The sequence below is a fragment of the Solanum dulcamara genome, chromosome 8 (genome assembly GCF_947179165.1).
Source record: "Solanum dulcamara chromosome 8, daSolDulc1.2, whole genome shotgun sequence".
NCBI classification, from domain to species: Eukaryota; Viridiplantae; Streptophyta; class Magnoliopsida; order Solanales; family Solanaceae; genus Solanum; species Solanum dulcamara.
Genome location: NC_077244.1, coordinates 65,787,013 through 65,803,013, shown reverse-complemented (window position 1 = coordinate 65,803,013; position 16,001 = coordinate 65,787,013). Strand labels below are relative to the sequence as shown.

The following is a 16,001-nucleotide window of genomic DNA, read 5'->3' as shown; positions in this document are numbered from 1 at the left end:
TCTCCCGCTTGATGAAAAGCTCATTCTCGCGCAAGACTTGGAACACTTTCTTTAGATGTTCCACGTGCTCCTCCAAGGTGTTGCTATAGATGACTATGTCATCCAAGTAGACTACCACAAACTGATCTAGGTAGGGGTGGAAGATCTTGTTCATTAGTGTGCAAAAGGTGGCGGGTGCGTTGGTTAGGCCGAAGGGCATCACCAACCACTCGTAAGCTCCGTACCTCGTTACACATGTAGTCTTCGGCTCATCTCCCTCTACTATGCGTACCTGGTAGTAGCCCTTTCTTAGATCCACCTTGGTGAAGTACTTGGCCTGTCCAAGTCTATCAAATAAGTCAGCAATAAGCGGGATGTGATACTTGTTCTTCACGGTCACCTTATTGAACGCCCGATAGTCTATGCATAGGTGCAACGAGCCATCCTTCTTCTTTTGAAATAACACTGGCGCGCCATAAGGTGCCTTGGATGGACGGATATGACCGGCCTCGAGGAGCTCCTTCAACTGCTTCCTCAGCTCCTCTAACTCGGGTGGAGCCATGTGGTATGGTGGGTATGCGGGCGGCCTTGCCCCTGGCTCCAGCTCGATCCTGTGGTCTACCTCGCGCCTTGGAGGTAGGTGTCTTGGCAACTCTTCGGGCATCACGTCTTTGTTTTCTTCAAGCACCTTCTCTATGCAAGGTGGCAATGTCTCCTTAGCACCATTGCCTTCATCCAAGCTCGCAATGGTGGCTACGAACGTCGGCTCCCCTTTCTTTAGGCCCTTCACAAGCTGCATGGCCGACAAATGGGCTTGTCCTTCCTTCTTCGGCATCTTGACTAGAGGTACCATGTAGGGTCCCTCTCGCTCCATCACCAAGAGTTGTTGGAGGTAGGGATCGATCATCGTGTGGTACCATTGGAAGAATTCCTGCCCAAGTATGATATCAAAGATATCTAAGGGGGCGACAGTGAAGCTTGTCTTACCTTGCCACTTGCCCAACGTGATGTCCACTCCATGAGCAACTCCGAACACGGGAGGCAATGGTGCATTGACCGTCTTTAGGCGGGTGTTGCTTGGCCCATAACTTAGCCCAAACCTCGCTGCCGCCGTCTTGGTCATGATATTGGCTCCGGAATCCACCATGGCACGAGCTGGTCGTCCGTTGATGGATATGTCAACATACTGGGCAGAGTACTCCCCTGCCTTCTCAGTTTGCTTCGCGATGGCTCCACATAGCCCGATCATGCCTAGCTGAGTCGTGTCCGAACCCTGCCCTTGGTCCACTTCCTTGTCCTTTCGCTCCCGCAGTATGGCACTAAGGTTCTTCATCTCCGGACACCTAGCATAGCCGTGAGGACCTCCACATATGTAGCAGCCGCTGCCCTTCGAGGTCTACTCCTTTCTCTCGGCGTAGCCCTATCGCCCGAACCTCTTACCGTCGGACTTATTGGAATCATGGCTCCTGGGTGGAGGATGTTTCTCTTTGCCTTTGCCACGATCTCTCCCACCTTTGCATGACTACTCCTTGTTTCTTTGCCCTTGCCTGTGTCATGCCTGTCATTCTTAAAGTCCGTCAAGGCTTCGGCTTGGGTGATGGCCTCATCGATGGTGCTGACTTGACGGCGCTGCAACTCCGTCTTGGCCCAACTCTGCAGCCCATCCATGAAGTGGAAGAGCATATCTTCATCTGTAAGGTTAGGGATTTGAAGCGTAAGGGTAGTGAACTCCTTCACATAGGCACGTATGCTACCCGTATGCTTCAGCTCCCGGAACTTGCGTTTGGCCTCATAGATGACATTATTGGGGAAGAAAGCCTTCTTGAACTCGTCCTGGAACTGCTCTCAGGTGTTGATGGTGCATAGACCCTTCCCGATTTCAGACTCCTTGCGCTTCCACCATAACATGGCCATCTCCGAGAGGTATAGCACGGCCGTGTTGATCCTCGTCTCATCGCTCTTCACTTTGTTACACTTGAAGTAATTCTCCAAGTGCCAAAGGAAGTTCTCCACCTCTTTTGCATCACGGACACCTTTGAACATTGGTGGCTTGGGAGCCTCAATCTTGGCCTCTCGGTCCGCACTGGACGTCATGCATCTCCCAGCATCTATGTCTCCTTTGAGTGCTGCTATCTCGGCCTTCATGGTCTCCATCGTGCTTAGCGCGTCCATGAGCCAACACTCCAAGGAAGTGATCACCTCCTTCACCTCGTACTCGGCAGCCTTGCGCACCTCCAACTCCTTACGGATGTTGTCTTTCTCCTCAAGGGTGAACTCCTCTAGAGACTTGAACTTGCCGTCGACCTTGTTCAAGCGCTTGCCTAATATCTCCACTGCTTGCCAGGCAGCATCTACCCTTGCAATCCACTCCATGCCGGGCGTGACCTCCACAGGCTCCTCGCCTCGCTTATCGTCACTCACCTCAGTGGCCGAGGGTGAGTAGGATGTTAGGGCCTCGCTTGGTGTAGGCTCAAGCGGCACCTCCTCATTTCTCTTAGAGTTTTTCTTTCCCTTGCGGTGCTTCCTTCCAACATCTTGCTTGACGTTGGTGGCGGTAGTGGCGTTGATGTCTCCCTCACTTTCCATATCCCTTAGTAAAACCTCGCTCGATAAAACATTGTCACGGACTTAGACTTCAACTAAGACCTCTGTGCGGCACTTGACAACTTACTCACGAATCTTCACGATCTTGCAAGATCAAGTAAGCCTTTAAGACTAGATCACTAAGGGAATGCTAGATTGTAAGAAAGACAAGAGAGCTTTTATGAAGAAGGCTTTTGTATTGCTTTGGAAGAATGCTTGATTGCTTGATGATTTTCTACAAATGAATGCCCCCTCTATTTATACTACTGCTAAGGGGCTCAAGTGTAAATAAAAATTGTTATACAAGTCCCTCCATATTTACAAAGAAGTCCCTATCTAGAATTCTCTACACACTCTAGAGAATTTCAAGTCTTTCAAGACTTCTCTACAAGCTTCTATAAGGATCTAGAGTCTTCCACTAACCTCTCCAAGACTCTAGATTCTTCTACCTTCTTCATGATCAAGTGGCGGGCCATAACATTTTGGTCTAAAAATATTTCAAACTTAATTTTTTGCTCAAGGATACCCCTTAAAATAAATAGGAAAAAGTTATTTGCAATTTAAAATAACCACGTGATATATTATGATTTGCCACTTATTACTTGATTTTAAAATTAAACGCACTCATTTCTTAAACCCAAATCCAAAACTTGTATTATATTGTGATGGGTTTATACACCCAAAACTTCCCTTCAACACGACTACCCAAAGTTATTGGTGTATCCTTTTACTATGCTTTCTCACATGTCCAGCAGCTTTAAAACGAAATCTGAACCCACTATGCTCATCATGAATTTGGAACAAAGTATATATATAATATATGGATATCGTATAAATAGTGTATAACGCTATATATATATATATATATATATATATATATATATGTTGTTTATACAATATTTAAAATCTATTTATTATTATGCTAACTGATTTTCCCTCCCTTAAATTATGCTCTTTAATTTGTTTAATAATCATTCTTAAAATCTATTTATTATTATTAATTAATTTGATTAATAAATTATTTCACAAATATCTTATTCAAGAAATACATTTAGAAAACAAAAACGAAATGGAATTAAGTTAATCACTAAAGGAGTAGAAAAGCACACTAGAAGAATAGTACAGAAGGTAAAGATAGAAAATAAACCTTTAAACCAAATTAAAATAGGAGTAGGATAAGGGAAATAATAGGAAAACAAATCTTAAACCAAATTAATATTGTACCAGACTTGCACTAGAACGTAAAATAATAGGAAACAAACGATTAAACCAAATTAAAATAGGAATGGGGCAAGAAAAATAATAGGAAACAAACCTTGCACCAACTTAAAATAGGAATAGGAATACATTACTATAAAATTATATATATATATACACTTACGCACAGCAACATCCAATTCAATCCAAATTTTGCACAACTCTTGGTCAAGGTAGTTTAGGTGTCGTCTTATTAGCTTCTACGTCCATGCAACCACAGTGCTCTCAATCGTTGAAAGAAAAAGAGGAATTTCTCCGAATGTTCAAAAACTCTTCTTACATTATTCGTTGTTTCGGAGCTAATCTCTCCTTCGAAGATGAATTCATCCTATACAACTAATTGCTGGAGTATGCATCAGGAGGAAGCCTTGCCAATCGTCTTCGGAACTGCAATTCACTACTGGAGTTTGAAGTTAAAAGACACACAAAGAATGTTCTTTTAGGGTTCAGTTGCGTTCACACCAACGGAATTATTCACTATGACATCAAGCCTAACAATATTCTTCTTGTGGGCACCGTGGAAACTGCCAAGATAGTTGATTTCGGACTCTCCATGACTTTTGAACAAGGCGTGAAAAAAAAACGGGAATTGATGATCAGAGGAACAAAAAGGTATATGGCACCTGAGTTGGTGCATAACTGTGAGTATGGCCCACGAGTTGATATTTGGGCTCTTGGCTGCAGTACTGTCTATGAGATCATTACGGGGACACCGCTGTGGGACGGAGATGATGACGATGTATTGCACAAAATCGGGTTTGAGAAACCAAAGTTTAAGAATTCAAAGTTGTCGAAGGAAGCCAAAGATTTTCTGGGAAAATGTCTTGTGAAGGATCCCAGCTCCAGTTGGACTGTCGATCTGCTCTTGAACCATCCTATTCTGCAGAATTCATCCAAAGTAGCCAACACAACAAAGATGAGGAAGAAAAAAAGTGGTTCAATGTCCCTTCTACACAAACCAATCCAGAAGATAACGTTCAAGATCGGCAGTCGAAACTCGTGGAAGGGTATATATAGATCCATAATAAAAATAATAATTGAAGTACTTGGTGTGAGCTTGATCCCTCTTTAGGATTTATTTTGGGGTACGGCAGCGTATGACGAAATATCCTCACGCGCAACCCCTTATTAGTTTAATAAAAAAAAGGTTGTATATATAGTTGATCAACATTCCTTATATATATAAAAAAAAAAAAAAGGCGAGTTATTATATTTGTTTTCTGGCTATGGATGAGAGGCATCAGATCAGTTTTGCATCTCATATATGCCTTAGTAAATTGATTGCCGAGTTCTATTCTATATTATTCATTAGTGTTAAATGCTAGTCCAGTTTGTTGTATGCATTTTTTGACCGGCACATCAGTTTTGTAATAGGGAGGTTCAAAATTAATATATAAACATAAAAATTCTTAAAAATACCTTATATATACAATGTAATTATTTTGCCTGATGAACCCCTAGATTATCTCTAGGTCCGCCCCTCTTTATATGGTTAAGAAATCCTCGTCAAAACTTCATTATAAGGAAAACGTTAGGTCGTTTTTGGTATTAAGGAAATATACTTCACGAAAAATATTTTCTTAAAAATTCATACACGTAATAAGTTATATAAATGATTTCATGAAATAGTCGTCATGTATCGACATAACAATCTGACTCAATAGTTGTTTTTGTATAAAATTGGACCCACACGATCCTCATTCGTATTTCAATCTCAAACTTACGTGGTCCACATCAGTATATCAATATTGAACTTACCCAGTGTCTAACAATGTGTCAACCTCGAATACACAAGATCTCCAATCCTTCACAACTCAGCTCCACAACATCACATATGAGGAAATAACTCGATCTTAACATATAATATTTTAAATCATGAATTTCAATAGATACATAAATAGAACATGTTGCCTGGTGTATAACAACCACAAATGCATTAACAATGCATTAATACAATACCTAACTCATATCAAAACACGACTTGAAAATCAAAGCTAATAAAATCCAACATTTTAAGTAATTTTCCTTTTATACTTGATAGTCATATATATATTTTTGTCCTGATGTATATGTTATTCATTTTAAGTCACTAGCAATGTGTAAGTTGAAATAAAATCTCGTATTCTTAACTTATTTTGATTATCGTGAGCTTTCGAACTTCTTATTTTGTGTTTACTTCTTATATTAAAATAGCTAATATAATGTTTATTGTATTTGGTACTCACTCCATTACTTTCTACACTTGTGTAGGTTACGATCCTGGATCATCTTGATTATTCCTCCTTATGTTCGTCCAAGACTTCCTTGAGTAGTTTGTGAGGTAGTTGCTAGTCACTTCGGCAGACATTACACTTACTCTCTATTATGTTTTTGTTTTGTTCTAGATACAAAAACATTCAGATTTGTAGGTCGTAGAACCTTCTACAGACCATAGAAGGCCGTCCACACTTTGATTTGGCGTTTTGACATTAGAGTTTCAACTTGAGATTATACTTCTATTTTTTTTTGTCTTTTCTTATGAACTTGCAGAAAAAAAATTGTGAAATTCGCGGTGATATAGATTTTCAAGAAGCAATTATTATCTGCTATCAGTGTAAAAATGTTGATGTGCACCAGTAAGTTTTTTTTCTCTCTCTCTTGATTTTAAGTATGAAAGGGAAGTCAGACGAGCTAAAAGTCAGGACTCTCTGATCCGTACTTGCTTCATTACCTTGTGTCATATCTATATGTTCTTAGTAAACCTCAAACATTGTCCCAATCCCAAACCCCTTCATTTTGGGACAATGTTTGAGGTTTACAAAGAATATATAGATATGACACAATATGATGAAGAAGTATGGATAGCTAACTGATTGTTCACCTTTTTATGCTAAAAATTAAAAGAGAGAGAGAAATTATTGATACACTTCAACATTTTTACACTAATAGCAGGTAATAATTCCTTCTTGAAAACCTATATCACCACAAATTTCACAAATCTTTTTCTGCAAATTCACATAAAAAACACAAAAAATTCAGAAGCTAAATCACAATCAGTAGAAGCAATCTTATCGTTCATTATAAATCCCCCTTATATAGAAGAAACATATCCACCACTATATCTTTGGTTATATTTCATCCTGACAAAAACACCTTCAGTACTTCTCCTTAAGAAGCACTTCAAGGAGGTGAAGGATGACAAACAACAAATGAAAATTGGAGTAAATACTAAAAAAAAGTATTATATTCTAACAAACAACAAATGAAAATTGGAGTAATACTAAGAAAAAGTATAATATACTCTTTCGTCCCAATTTGTATAACAACTTTTAAATTTTGAGTTCAAATATTTTTTTGAAATAATTTTTTGTCTTTTATATATTTTTAATTATAATTTATTATAACTTATAATATTTTTTATATACTTCAAATATATAAATCTATTTTTAAAAACATAAAAATTTCATGTCGATATTCAATCAAAAGTAAAAATAGTGAACTCTTGATATTATAATCAAGCCACACGTTCGTAGGAACTTACTAAAAAAAAGGTAGGTTTTACCTTGTGTGGTTGTTGTCCTTTCTGCCTTGGAAAGTGAATGGCCATTTGCGCTCCATGGTGGTACACTAACAAAGAAAAAGATTCGAACAGATCCTACGCATCACATAACTTTTGAGTAATAAATTAATTTCAAATCATAAAAAATCATTGCCTTAACTTGGAGGCATTTAATCAAAGGGAATTTTGCACATTTTGCGTTTCTGCAGAGAGTACACTAAATATTGGCAGATTTTAATATGGATACCAAATACTGGATTAAAAATAAAAAAATAAACTGAACTTATGGGAAGAGATTCTTTCTTGTTCGGCTCCTCCATATTTTCATAATTGTATGTTTGTTACGTGTGTGTATATATATATATATATATATGAAATGAACAACAAAAAGATAGACATCATACCTAAAAATTTGAAACTCTAATCTCAAGACGCTCAATCAAAATGTATTATAATGAATTAGTTTCTCTTGAGGTATACCTATATATATAGGTGAAAGTATGTGTATTGTGTATAGAGACAAAAGGATAAAAAGAGAAAACAGTAAATGTAGAGCCATAAACTATAATCCAAAAAGTATAAGCAGATTATATAAAAAGCAACTAATTAATTGTATTATGTCGATTAGCGTGTATGGGTCAAACCGTCAAGTCAAATTGAATCAAGAACTAAGTCAAACCGAAGAAAAGACTGATTTGTGGTTTGACTTGGTTGGTTTGACATTGAGAGGAAAAAAACGACCACTCTTTTGTTGGTTTGTTACTATTGATAAAAAAAAAGTCATATCGAATCCAAACCAAAATGATATAAGATATAATTTTATCTTTTTTATACATAAAAAATTATTAATTATAATATTTTCTATTAATATATTTTAAATTAGTTTATAGTTTTCAATATTTAGATAAATTATTGCTATCGAAGGGAAGTGAATTTCTACTCGAAAGAAATAGGTTATTTCCTTACGAATTTTAAGAATGAGCAAATTAATATTAATATCAGGAAAAAGGAAATTAATTAATGAAAACGAAATAGATATTTTGTTCAATCAAATATGAAATCGAAGTTGAGATCGAAATTGAATGAGCCATGATGACAACGACGAGAGGGAGTCTCTCTTCTCAACCCTTTAATAGTTAGGATGAGTGTTTTTACTCAAAAGTACAAAAAGTCACCTCATCACCATCAATTGGGGAGAAATGAACTTTATTCTCTCCATTTTCCAATTTATATTATACCTTTAAAGTCACCTATGGATAAGTATGTTTTCCTTTAAAATTTTCAATGAATGAATTTGGTTATACAAGTATTTGCAGACACTCTTCTGATTCCCAAATTGAAGCAGAAAATATATCAAATTTGGTTTCCATCCAAGTTACCTAGTTAGTAGATGTTTCGCCTCTGAGATAGTCCATCATATTAAGCTTGCATAGTACTACGAGTGTCAAATGGGCGTGTTGGTTGAAATTAAGAATATTAAAATGAGTTAAAATAAAAATCGGATTGAGTCATGACCCGTCTAAATTTATTTTGAGCTCAAGTGGGATGAGCTCAATTGGGCTAAAATTTGGGTTGGGTCATGACCCGCCGATTTGACCCGCTTAACCTCAATAATATTAACATATTATTATTTAGCTTTAATAACCACAATTTGAGTTTCAACTTAAGAAAATAAAAATAAATTTACAAATCAATAGATTAATCCTAAAAGATATAAAATAGATAGTAATTCATTCCTTTAATAGAAAAGCATACATTACACCAATGCAAATAAAGAGCCTTAAAACGAATTGAAATTGGAGATTAAGTTGGGCTCAATTGAAAATTCTTTTAAAATGGGTTAAGGCTTGAATGAATTGAGATTGAACCCAATATAAATTATCTTAAGCCCAACCCATAAAAGTTTAGACAGATTAAACGAATTACCTATATTTGGGCTCATTTTGACACCCCTAATAGTTAGGTTATAACTTGAGAAACAAAATTATGATGTCGTTGTTTAACATCTACGCATCAACAGTTTTCTAATTGATGTGTTGGTAAACAGAGAGGTAAGAAGAAGAGTAGAAACCTCATGCAAAAAATATAAGTTACAACAGACGAAGTTTACAGAGAATTTGAGAGGGGCGAGACGTGACTCTAACTTTCGATAAAAGACTGGATTTTTCTCAACCATCCAATTGCTTCAATTCTATCCTTATTCATCATAAATTCATGAAGGAATGCAGAAAGTTCATCATTTATCCCTCTTGCCTTTAGGAATTCATTTAGGCCATCTCGGAAGCCACTGTTCAAATCCCTGAAAGTAATAACACAAAAGAAGTATCAAAAAGTCAGGAGCAAGCATAAGAAACTGCAACGAAATACTGAACATAAACAATTTATCAGAATGAATCGGTAGATGATATCCAGAGGAACTCGTGACTCCCTCTTCTATTTTATTCTCTAAAGAAGAGTATAGTGTGCTACAAGGATGATCTGATTCACGATAGTTGATCACTGTCCTCAAAAACATGAAACTGATCATGTTTAAGGCCTTGCAGGCAGAAACTTAAGAAAAATGAACTCTAGTGAGAAAAAAGAAAGACATTTTGAGGATTTTTACTCTTTAAATGGGTGAAATAGATCAGTGTAACAATATAATAAAGTAGGAAGATGTCTCATACTTAACATTGGGCCCCATGTAAGGCTGAGCTCGAGAACCATCGCTTCTGAGGATGTAAACTTTCTGAATCTCCAATGAATTTGGCCAGGATGAACAGACAAACTCCAAGAACTCACTACCTTCACCCTTCCATATGTCAACAAGCACACTTATGTGAAGCCTCAAATCTTCCCCTAAATTCTCATCATTTGCTTTTGGAACAGTAATTGCTCCATCAATCATGGTTGCCTCGATTTTAATATGTTCATCCTTGCCGAATTTTCTCCTCAAGGTAATCCACTGCTCGCCTGGCCGATCTTCCACCATAAATGTATTAAAATTTGTCACTGGCTGGAGAAAGCCAATGTAAAGCGTGAGAAACAACAGGGATGCAAACATCACCATTGAATCGAAGATTAAAAAGAGCTTAAAATAAATAACAGAGCTATATTAAAGTTTCCTTGCCCAAATTGCAGAAAGACAGGTAAGCTAATAGAGATTTTCATAGCATAAATAATCACTAAAGAGTAACAAAAGAAAATTGGTTGACAAGGAATATATCCTTTCTCTTTGGATAAAATAAACCAAAGGATGGAAGAAATTGAATCTGCAGTCAATTAATACTGGATTCAACTATATGAGCCACAACCACATCACAGAAAACACTTGTCAGTTATAAGAATTTATTTTTCCTATTAAGGATAGTGAACTGTATCCACATTGTAATGACACACATCCAAGCACACGGATGATTGAAACAGCTTAGACACATTAAAGATAGCACCTGCCTGAAGACATTCAAACACATAATTTCCAATTTATTCTTTTTTAATTTCTCAAGCAATTTTTTCCTTATTTTGGCACTATTTGCTGCTCATTGCTAATGCAAGTGGAATTTAACTATTTTTTTTGTCATTGTGAAAAAAAAAGAAGCTATAATGAAGATTTCTTGATCTGTAAATAATCTAAGTTGTCTATTACTGTCAAAGTTAAAGGTATTTTTAAAATTCATGTGTATTTATTTTAATTAGGTGGCAGCTACTGAGTGACTCAGTAATCCACGTCGGATCGTCTGCATATCACGCGTTTGGACTGCAATATTCGAGTGTTTTTTGTTTAAGTGTTGAATAGTTAAAGTGTCTACTTGTTCACTGTCAAAATTAAAGGTTATTTTAAAATTAAAATCCATGTGTATTTATTTTAATTAGGTAGTAATCACTTAGTGGCTCAGTAATCCACGTTGGAGCGTCTGCGTACCATGCGTTTGGGCTGCAATATTTGAGTTTTTTTTTGTTTAAGTGTTGGATAATTAAAGTGTCAACTTATTCGCTGTCAAAGTTAAAGGTCAAAGTTATAATTTGAAGGCAAGTTAAGGGTCTTATCTATGTATTATGCCTATTCATTTTAAGTCATGAGCAATGTGTAAGTTGAGAAAAAATCTCATATTCTTAACTTATGTTGATTATTGCGAGCTTTCAAACTTCTTATTTTGTGTTTACTTCTTATATTAAAATAACTAAATAACGTTTATCGTGTTTGGTATTCAGTCCATTACTTTCTACACTTGTGTAACTTACGAGCCCGGGTCATCTTGATTACTCCTCCTCATCTTTGTCCAAGACTTGCTTGAGTAGTTTATGAGGTGGCTGCTAGTCACTTCGGCAACATCACTTACTCTCTATTATGTTTTTGCTATGCTCTAGATACAAAGACATTCAGATTTGTATTTCTTCTAAATCTGATGTAATATTAGAGGAGGCTTGTACATGTGACACCAGGTTTTGGGGGTACTTATGAGTTATGTTATATTTATCCTCAATGTTCATGAAATATTTTATTCTGTTTTACTTATGCATTTTCTTCTTATTTGAGTTTTAGACTAACCTGTCTTGGTGGGATAAGACAAGTGCCATCACACCCCATTTTGGGTCGTGACACACTCTCTTAAATTGATAAGCAACTAACTCATCATACTCAACCAGTGTGACACCCATAATCTCAATAATCTTTTGAATGTCCTCAATAAATTCTTGTGGATCCTCATCCACCTTATAACCAAGAAATTCTAGAGGATTCATCCGAGTGAAGTCCCAGACTCTAGTTGCCGATGTACCCACATGTGGATTCATGGGAGCTACAACCTCATAGTTGTCCTGAGCAGTTAAAGCTTGGCTAACACTTGGAAAACAACCCTAAACTCGGCATAGTGACTTGTTCGTCCAGAGGATCAATCGGAGTCGGAGGTGCTTGTTGTCCCTCCTCTTGATTCCTTCTAGCGTAAGCTCTTCTTCGGGGCATAATTATGAAAACGTATAGAGCAAGAGTTAGAACGAAACTTTATAGAGTTATAATATATCGCACGACTGCGAGTATGAAAGAAGTGAAGTATTTCTTAAACATTTCATAGCCTCTTATTCATAAATATGACGCGATTCACACCCATGAACAAAACTCTACTTAAAGTGACTTTCAGATACCCTAAGACACTTGAACCTACTGCTTTGAATACCAACTTTGTCACGACTCAAGACTACTCCCTAGACGTGACATGGTGACTAGAGCCTCGGAGACTCCAAGCTACCCACATGACATAGCATGACACTAAGATAAAATACATAACTAAAATAACATGAAAAGTGAAATAAGTCTATAATAGGCTATCATAGTGTAATACAGAATCTGATACAAACATAAGTAGAAATCTAAACTATCTGTCTGAAAGCCTATACTTCATAGGTGAGTTTCTAAGACATATCCCTAGATAACTCTAAACTGTCTTAAAACTGAAGCATACTATTGAAGGAAGCAAAAAGGGATGTCCTCGAAGATATGAAGACTCACTGACTCTGATATATAGCAGACTAGAGACAAGACTAACCGCGAGCCTAATTGGATGCATCAGAACCGCGAGCCTAATTGGATGCGTCAGAACATATATTATAAAACAATATAGGCAAATAAGTATACAATTGGTACTTGGAATGTACTGAGTATGAGAAAATGCATAAACATAACATGATATCGTGATAAGTCTGAAAAACATGGTAATGCAATGACCAAGTAAACAAAACATGAAAATTGATGCTTTGATTCTTAAAACATATAATAAAAGGACATACAATACCTGAAAATCATAACATAAGTGGGAGGTATAGTTAACCGACATATAAGCCTATGAGCTACAACATGGAGTATGGTGTATTTTCCCACCAAACGATCCCAATATGCTTGCCAAGGCATAAATGCATGAGTCATGAGCTAATGTGGATCCACTAACTAATATCCATTTGAGACAAATCCTATAGTAACACGTATTTCTAGGATAAAGGAATTGCTACTAAAGGACTCATGTCTCTACTAACGGGGGAGCCTTCACCCCTAAGTCCACTCAGTGTTAAGTAAACTCTCAAAGAAAATATGCATAATCATAAGAAACAGTAAAATCTGATAATACTAAATCATTCCTCAGAAATTTGATAATCACATGAGTAACTCCTTAAAAATCATGATACATAACATAATCTGAGAGATACTATATCTGAAAGCATCTAAATCATGATAATCATATAACTTGATTGATACTTTATCTGAAGCCATCCTTGATTCATGAAAATCTGAGTTCATAAAGCTTGTATTTGAAAATAGCATAATTTAGATCATTAAAATACTTGCATGTCATGGGTTCATGAAAATACCCTTGAATATATTGAACTACGATTAATTTATGCATAATAAGATCATTCATGGAGAAGAAATTAAAATCCAACAAGAACCCCTAAGAAATAATAGAACCCTAGAATTTAGGAAGATCATACTTTGAGAAATTAAAGTTTCTTTGGGACTCAATGGGTGAAGAAGAACCCATTGATGAAGTTACCACATACCTCAATCTTAAACCTTGGCTAAATTTGGGGAAGGAGACTTGAAGATTGAACCTTTGTCCTTGACTTGATAGAGAAGGAACCTTAATTTTAGAGAATGAGAGTGAACGAGAGGTTAGGTGACTTAGGGATCCATTAAACTTCCCCTAAATAAGACCAAAACAACATAGTATGGGAGTTAAGCGAGTGGGAAAACACCCAAAGAATCCTGATTAAGAACTACAATAGTTTCATACGAGTGACATCTACAGACCATAGAACCTTCTACGGACCGTAGAAAGTTGTCCATAGGAAATATTCAAAGATTTTGATTTTTTCTGAAGTTCAAGGCACAAGACCTAATTACAGATCATAAATCACAGTATGACCCGTATTGTACGTCTATAGAATAAAAATGCTAAAATACAGAATTTCTGAAGAACTGATCAACGGGACCAATCTATGGTCTGTAGATAAGTCTATGATCTGTAAATGAGAAGTTCGTAAAACCTGGGAATAAATTTCTTGTCATGTCGTGGGAGGGTACCCTAGGCGTGGCCAACACTCGGAGACCATCGCTGGTCCCAAGCCCATCACTTGGTATGATCACTCATTCAATCACTCAGTGGAAGACTCGGCTCAATAGATAATTAACTCAAGTGGGTATTTAGAAACATCATCATCAATAAATAAATAATAGATTAAAAATACTCAAAGTATAATGTAACTCAATGTCATAAACTCAATAATAAAATTATGGTTTAAAAACAGACTTTGAAAGAATCCTTCTACTCAACTCTACTCTGCCTATGAAGCCTCTAACTGACTCATAAGAAGGTGTCGAGACAAGTCCATGGCTACTTCAAAGAACTACTAAATAATAAAGGAATAATCGAAAATAAAGGAGCTCATCCGAATGCAAAGAGGTCTCACCAAAACTGGAGAAGTAGATTCTCAACGATACGCCTATTGATAATCTCTAATAGCTGTGTCTGCATCATAAAATGATGCAGGCTAAATGACGTCAATACATGCAATGTAAGAGTATGTAAAATTATTGAAAGGAAACTTACTCAAAGACACCCAGCTCAACTCAACTCAACGGACTCACTCTGAAATTACTTGACTCAATAAAGTATGAGGTAAAATAATACAATGCTTTCAATAATATGCAATAAGAGATGCAACTCAATATACAAAAACATAATATTTTACTCTTGGGGAGTTTCTCTAACCAACAACCAGCACTTATGAGCTAGTGATGATATAACGCTTAAGAACTGTCATTTCCACAGCCGTCCAATACCTTGCCAGGGTAAAGGACGCTCAAACTCATTAGATTCAAGATTTTTCAAAGTCCATCGTGTTGGGACTAGTTTGGAGTCATCCAAATTAACGGTCATGATCCTATCTTACGTTGGCTACGAAGTTTATGGGATCACCCCAAATCGGTGTTCAAATGAAATACAAATGAAATCTCAATCAGGGTTCATGTGAGTGCAAACACGAATCCATACTCTCAACAAGACTCAACTCAAGAATTCATCAAGGAATATTGTAGTATATACAAGAACACAATGGAATGCATTTTATGCACAAAGCATAAATCACATTCGACGCATGCGTTTTATGACTTATTTTTGTGAAAAAGATTTCTAGCCCGATTTTGGGAAAAATTGCACTGGAGCAAGTCCGCGATGTGGACTGGTCGCGCACTTCTCTAGACTTGAAATTTTGCTCTGAAAAATTATCTTTTGATCCAGTTGGCCTAAAATTCAACCGAGACCATTCTCCTTCATGATTCCCCCCTCCCCCCCTCCCAATCAATATTCCGGCCACGAATTGGTCAAAAAAGTTTGGAATGATATGTTATGTGAGCGCGCTATTCTCTAGGGGTATTTTGATAATTTTTGGGGTATAACATTCCTATACTTTGAACCACGGACCCATTTCGCGATCTGTAAACTTCTGTATGAACCATACAATCTGCCTTAATAAGAATTAGTATAAGACCAATTATGTACGCACTCATAAGATTATGTGGTCTTTAGGCTGAAATGAACACAATAATGAGAATCAAGAATAGTTAAGGATTAATTGTGTGACATATGTTATCTAGGTATACATAAAAGCTCGATGG

General features: G+C 36.6%; 1 protein-coding gene and 1 pseudogene across 1 annotated transcript; one reads left to right on the top strand and one right to left on the bottom strand.

Moving 5' to 3' along the window:
• The first annotated feature begins 2,227 nt into the window (after positions 1–2,227).
• On the top strand, positions 2,228–4,962 carry LOC129900082 (mitogen-activated protein kinase kinase kinase 20-like; annotated as a pseudogene).
• Positions 4,963–9,328: 4,366 nt separating this feature from the next.
• LOC129900081 (uncharacterized protein At2g39795, mitochondrial-like) lies at positions 9,329–10,406 on the bottom strand. Its single transcript, XM_055975047.1, has 2 exons — positions 10,024–10,406; positions 9,329–9,656 (listed from the first exon to the last, which is right to left on the bottom strand). The coding sequence occupies exons 1-2, from the start codon at positions 10,404–10,406 to the stop codon at positions 9,497–9,499; spliced, it is 543 nt and encodes a 180-aa protein (XP_055831022.1). The 3' UTR covers positions 9,329–9,496.
• Between the last annotated feature and the right edge of the window lie 5,595 nt (positions 10,407–16,001).

Coding starts and splice junctions, on each gene's coding strand:
- LOC129900081 (XM_055975047.1), bottom strand. CDS start 10,406: ATGGTGATGTTTGCATCCCTGTTGTTTCTCACGCTTTACATTGGCTTT. Junction 9,657..10,023: donor TACATGGGGCCCAATGTTAA/GTATGAGACATC, acceptor TATTACTTTCAG/GGATTTGAACAGTGGCTTCC.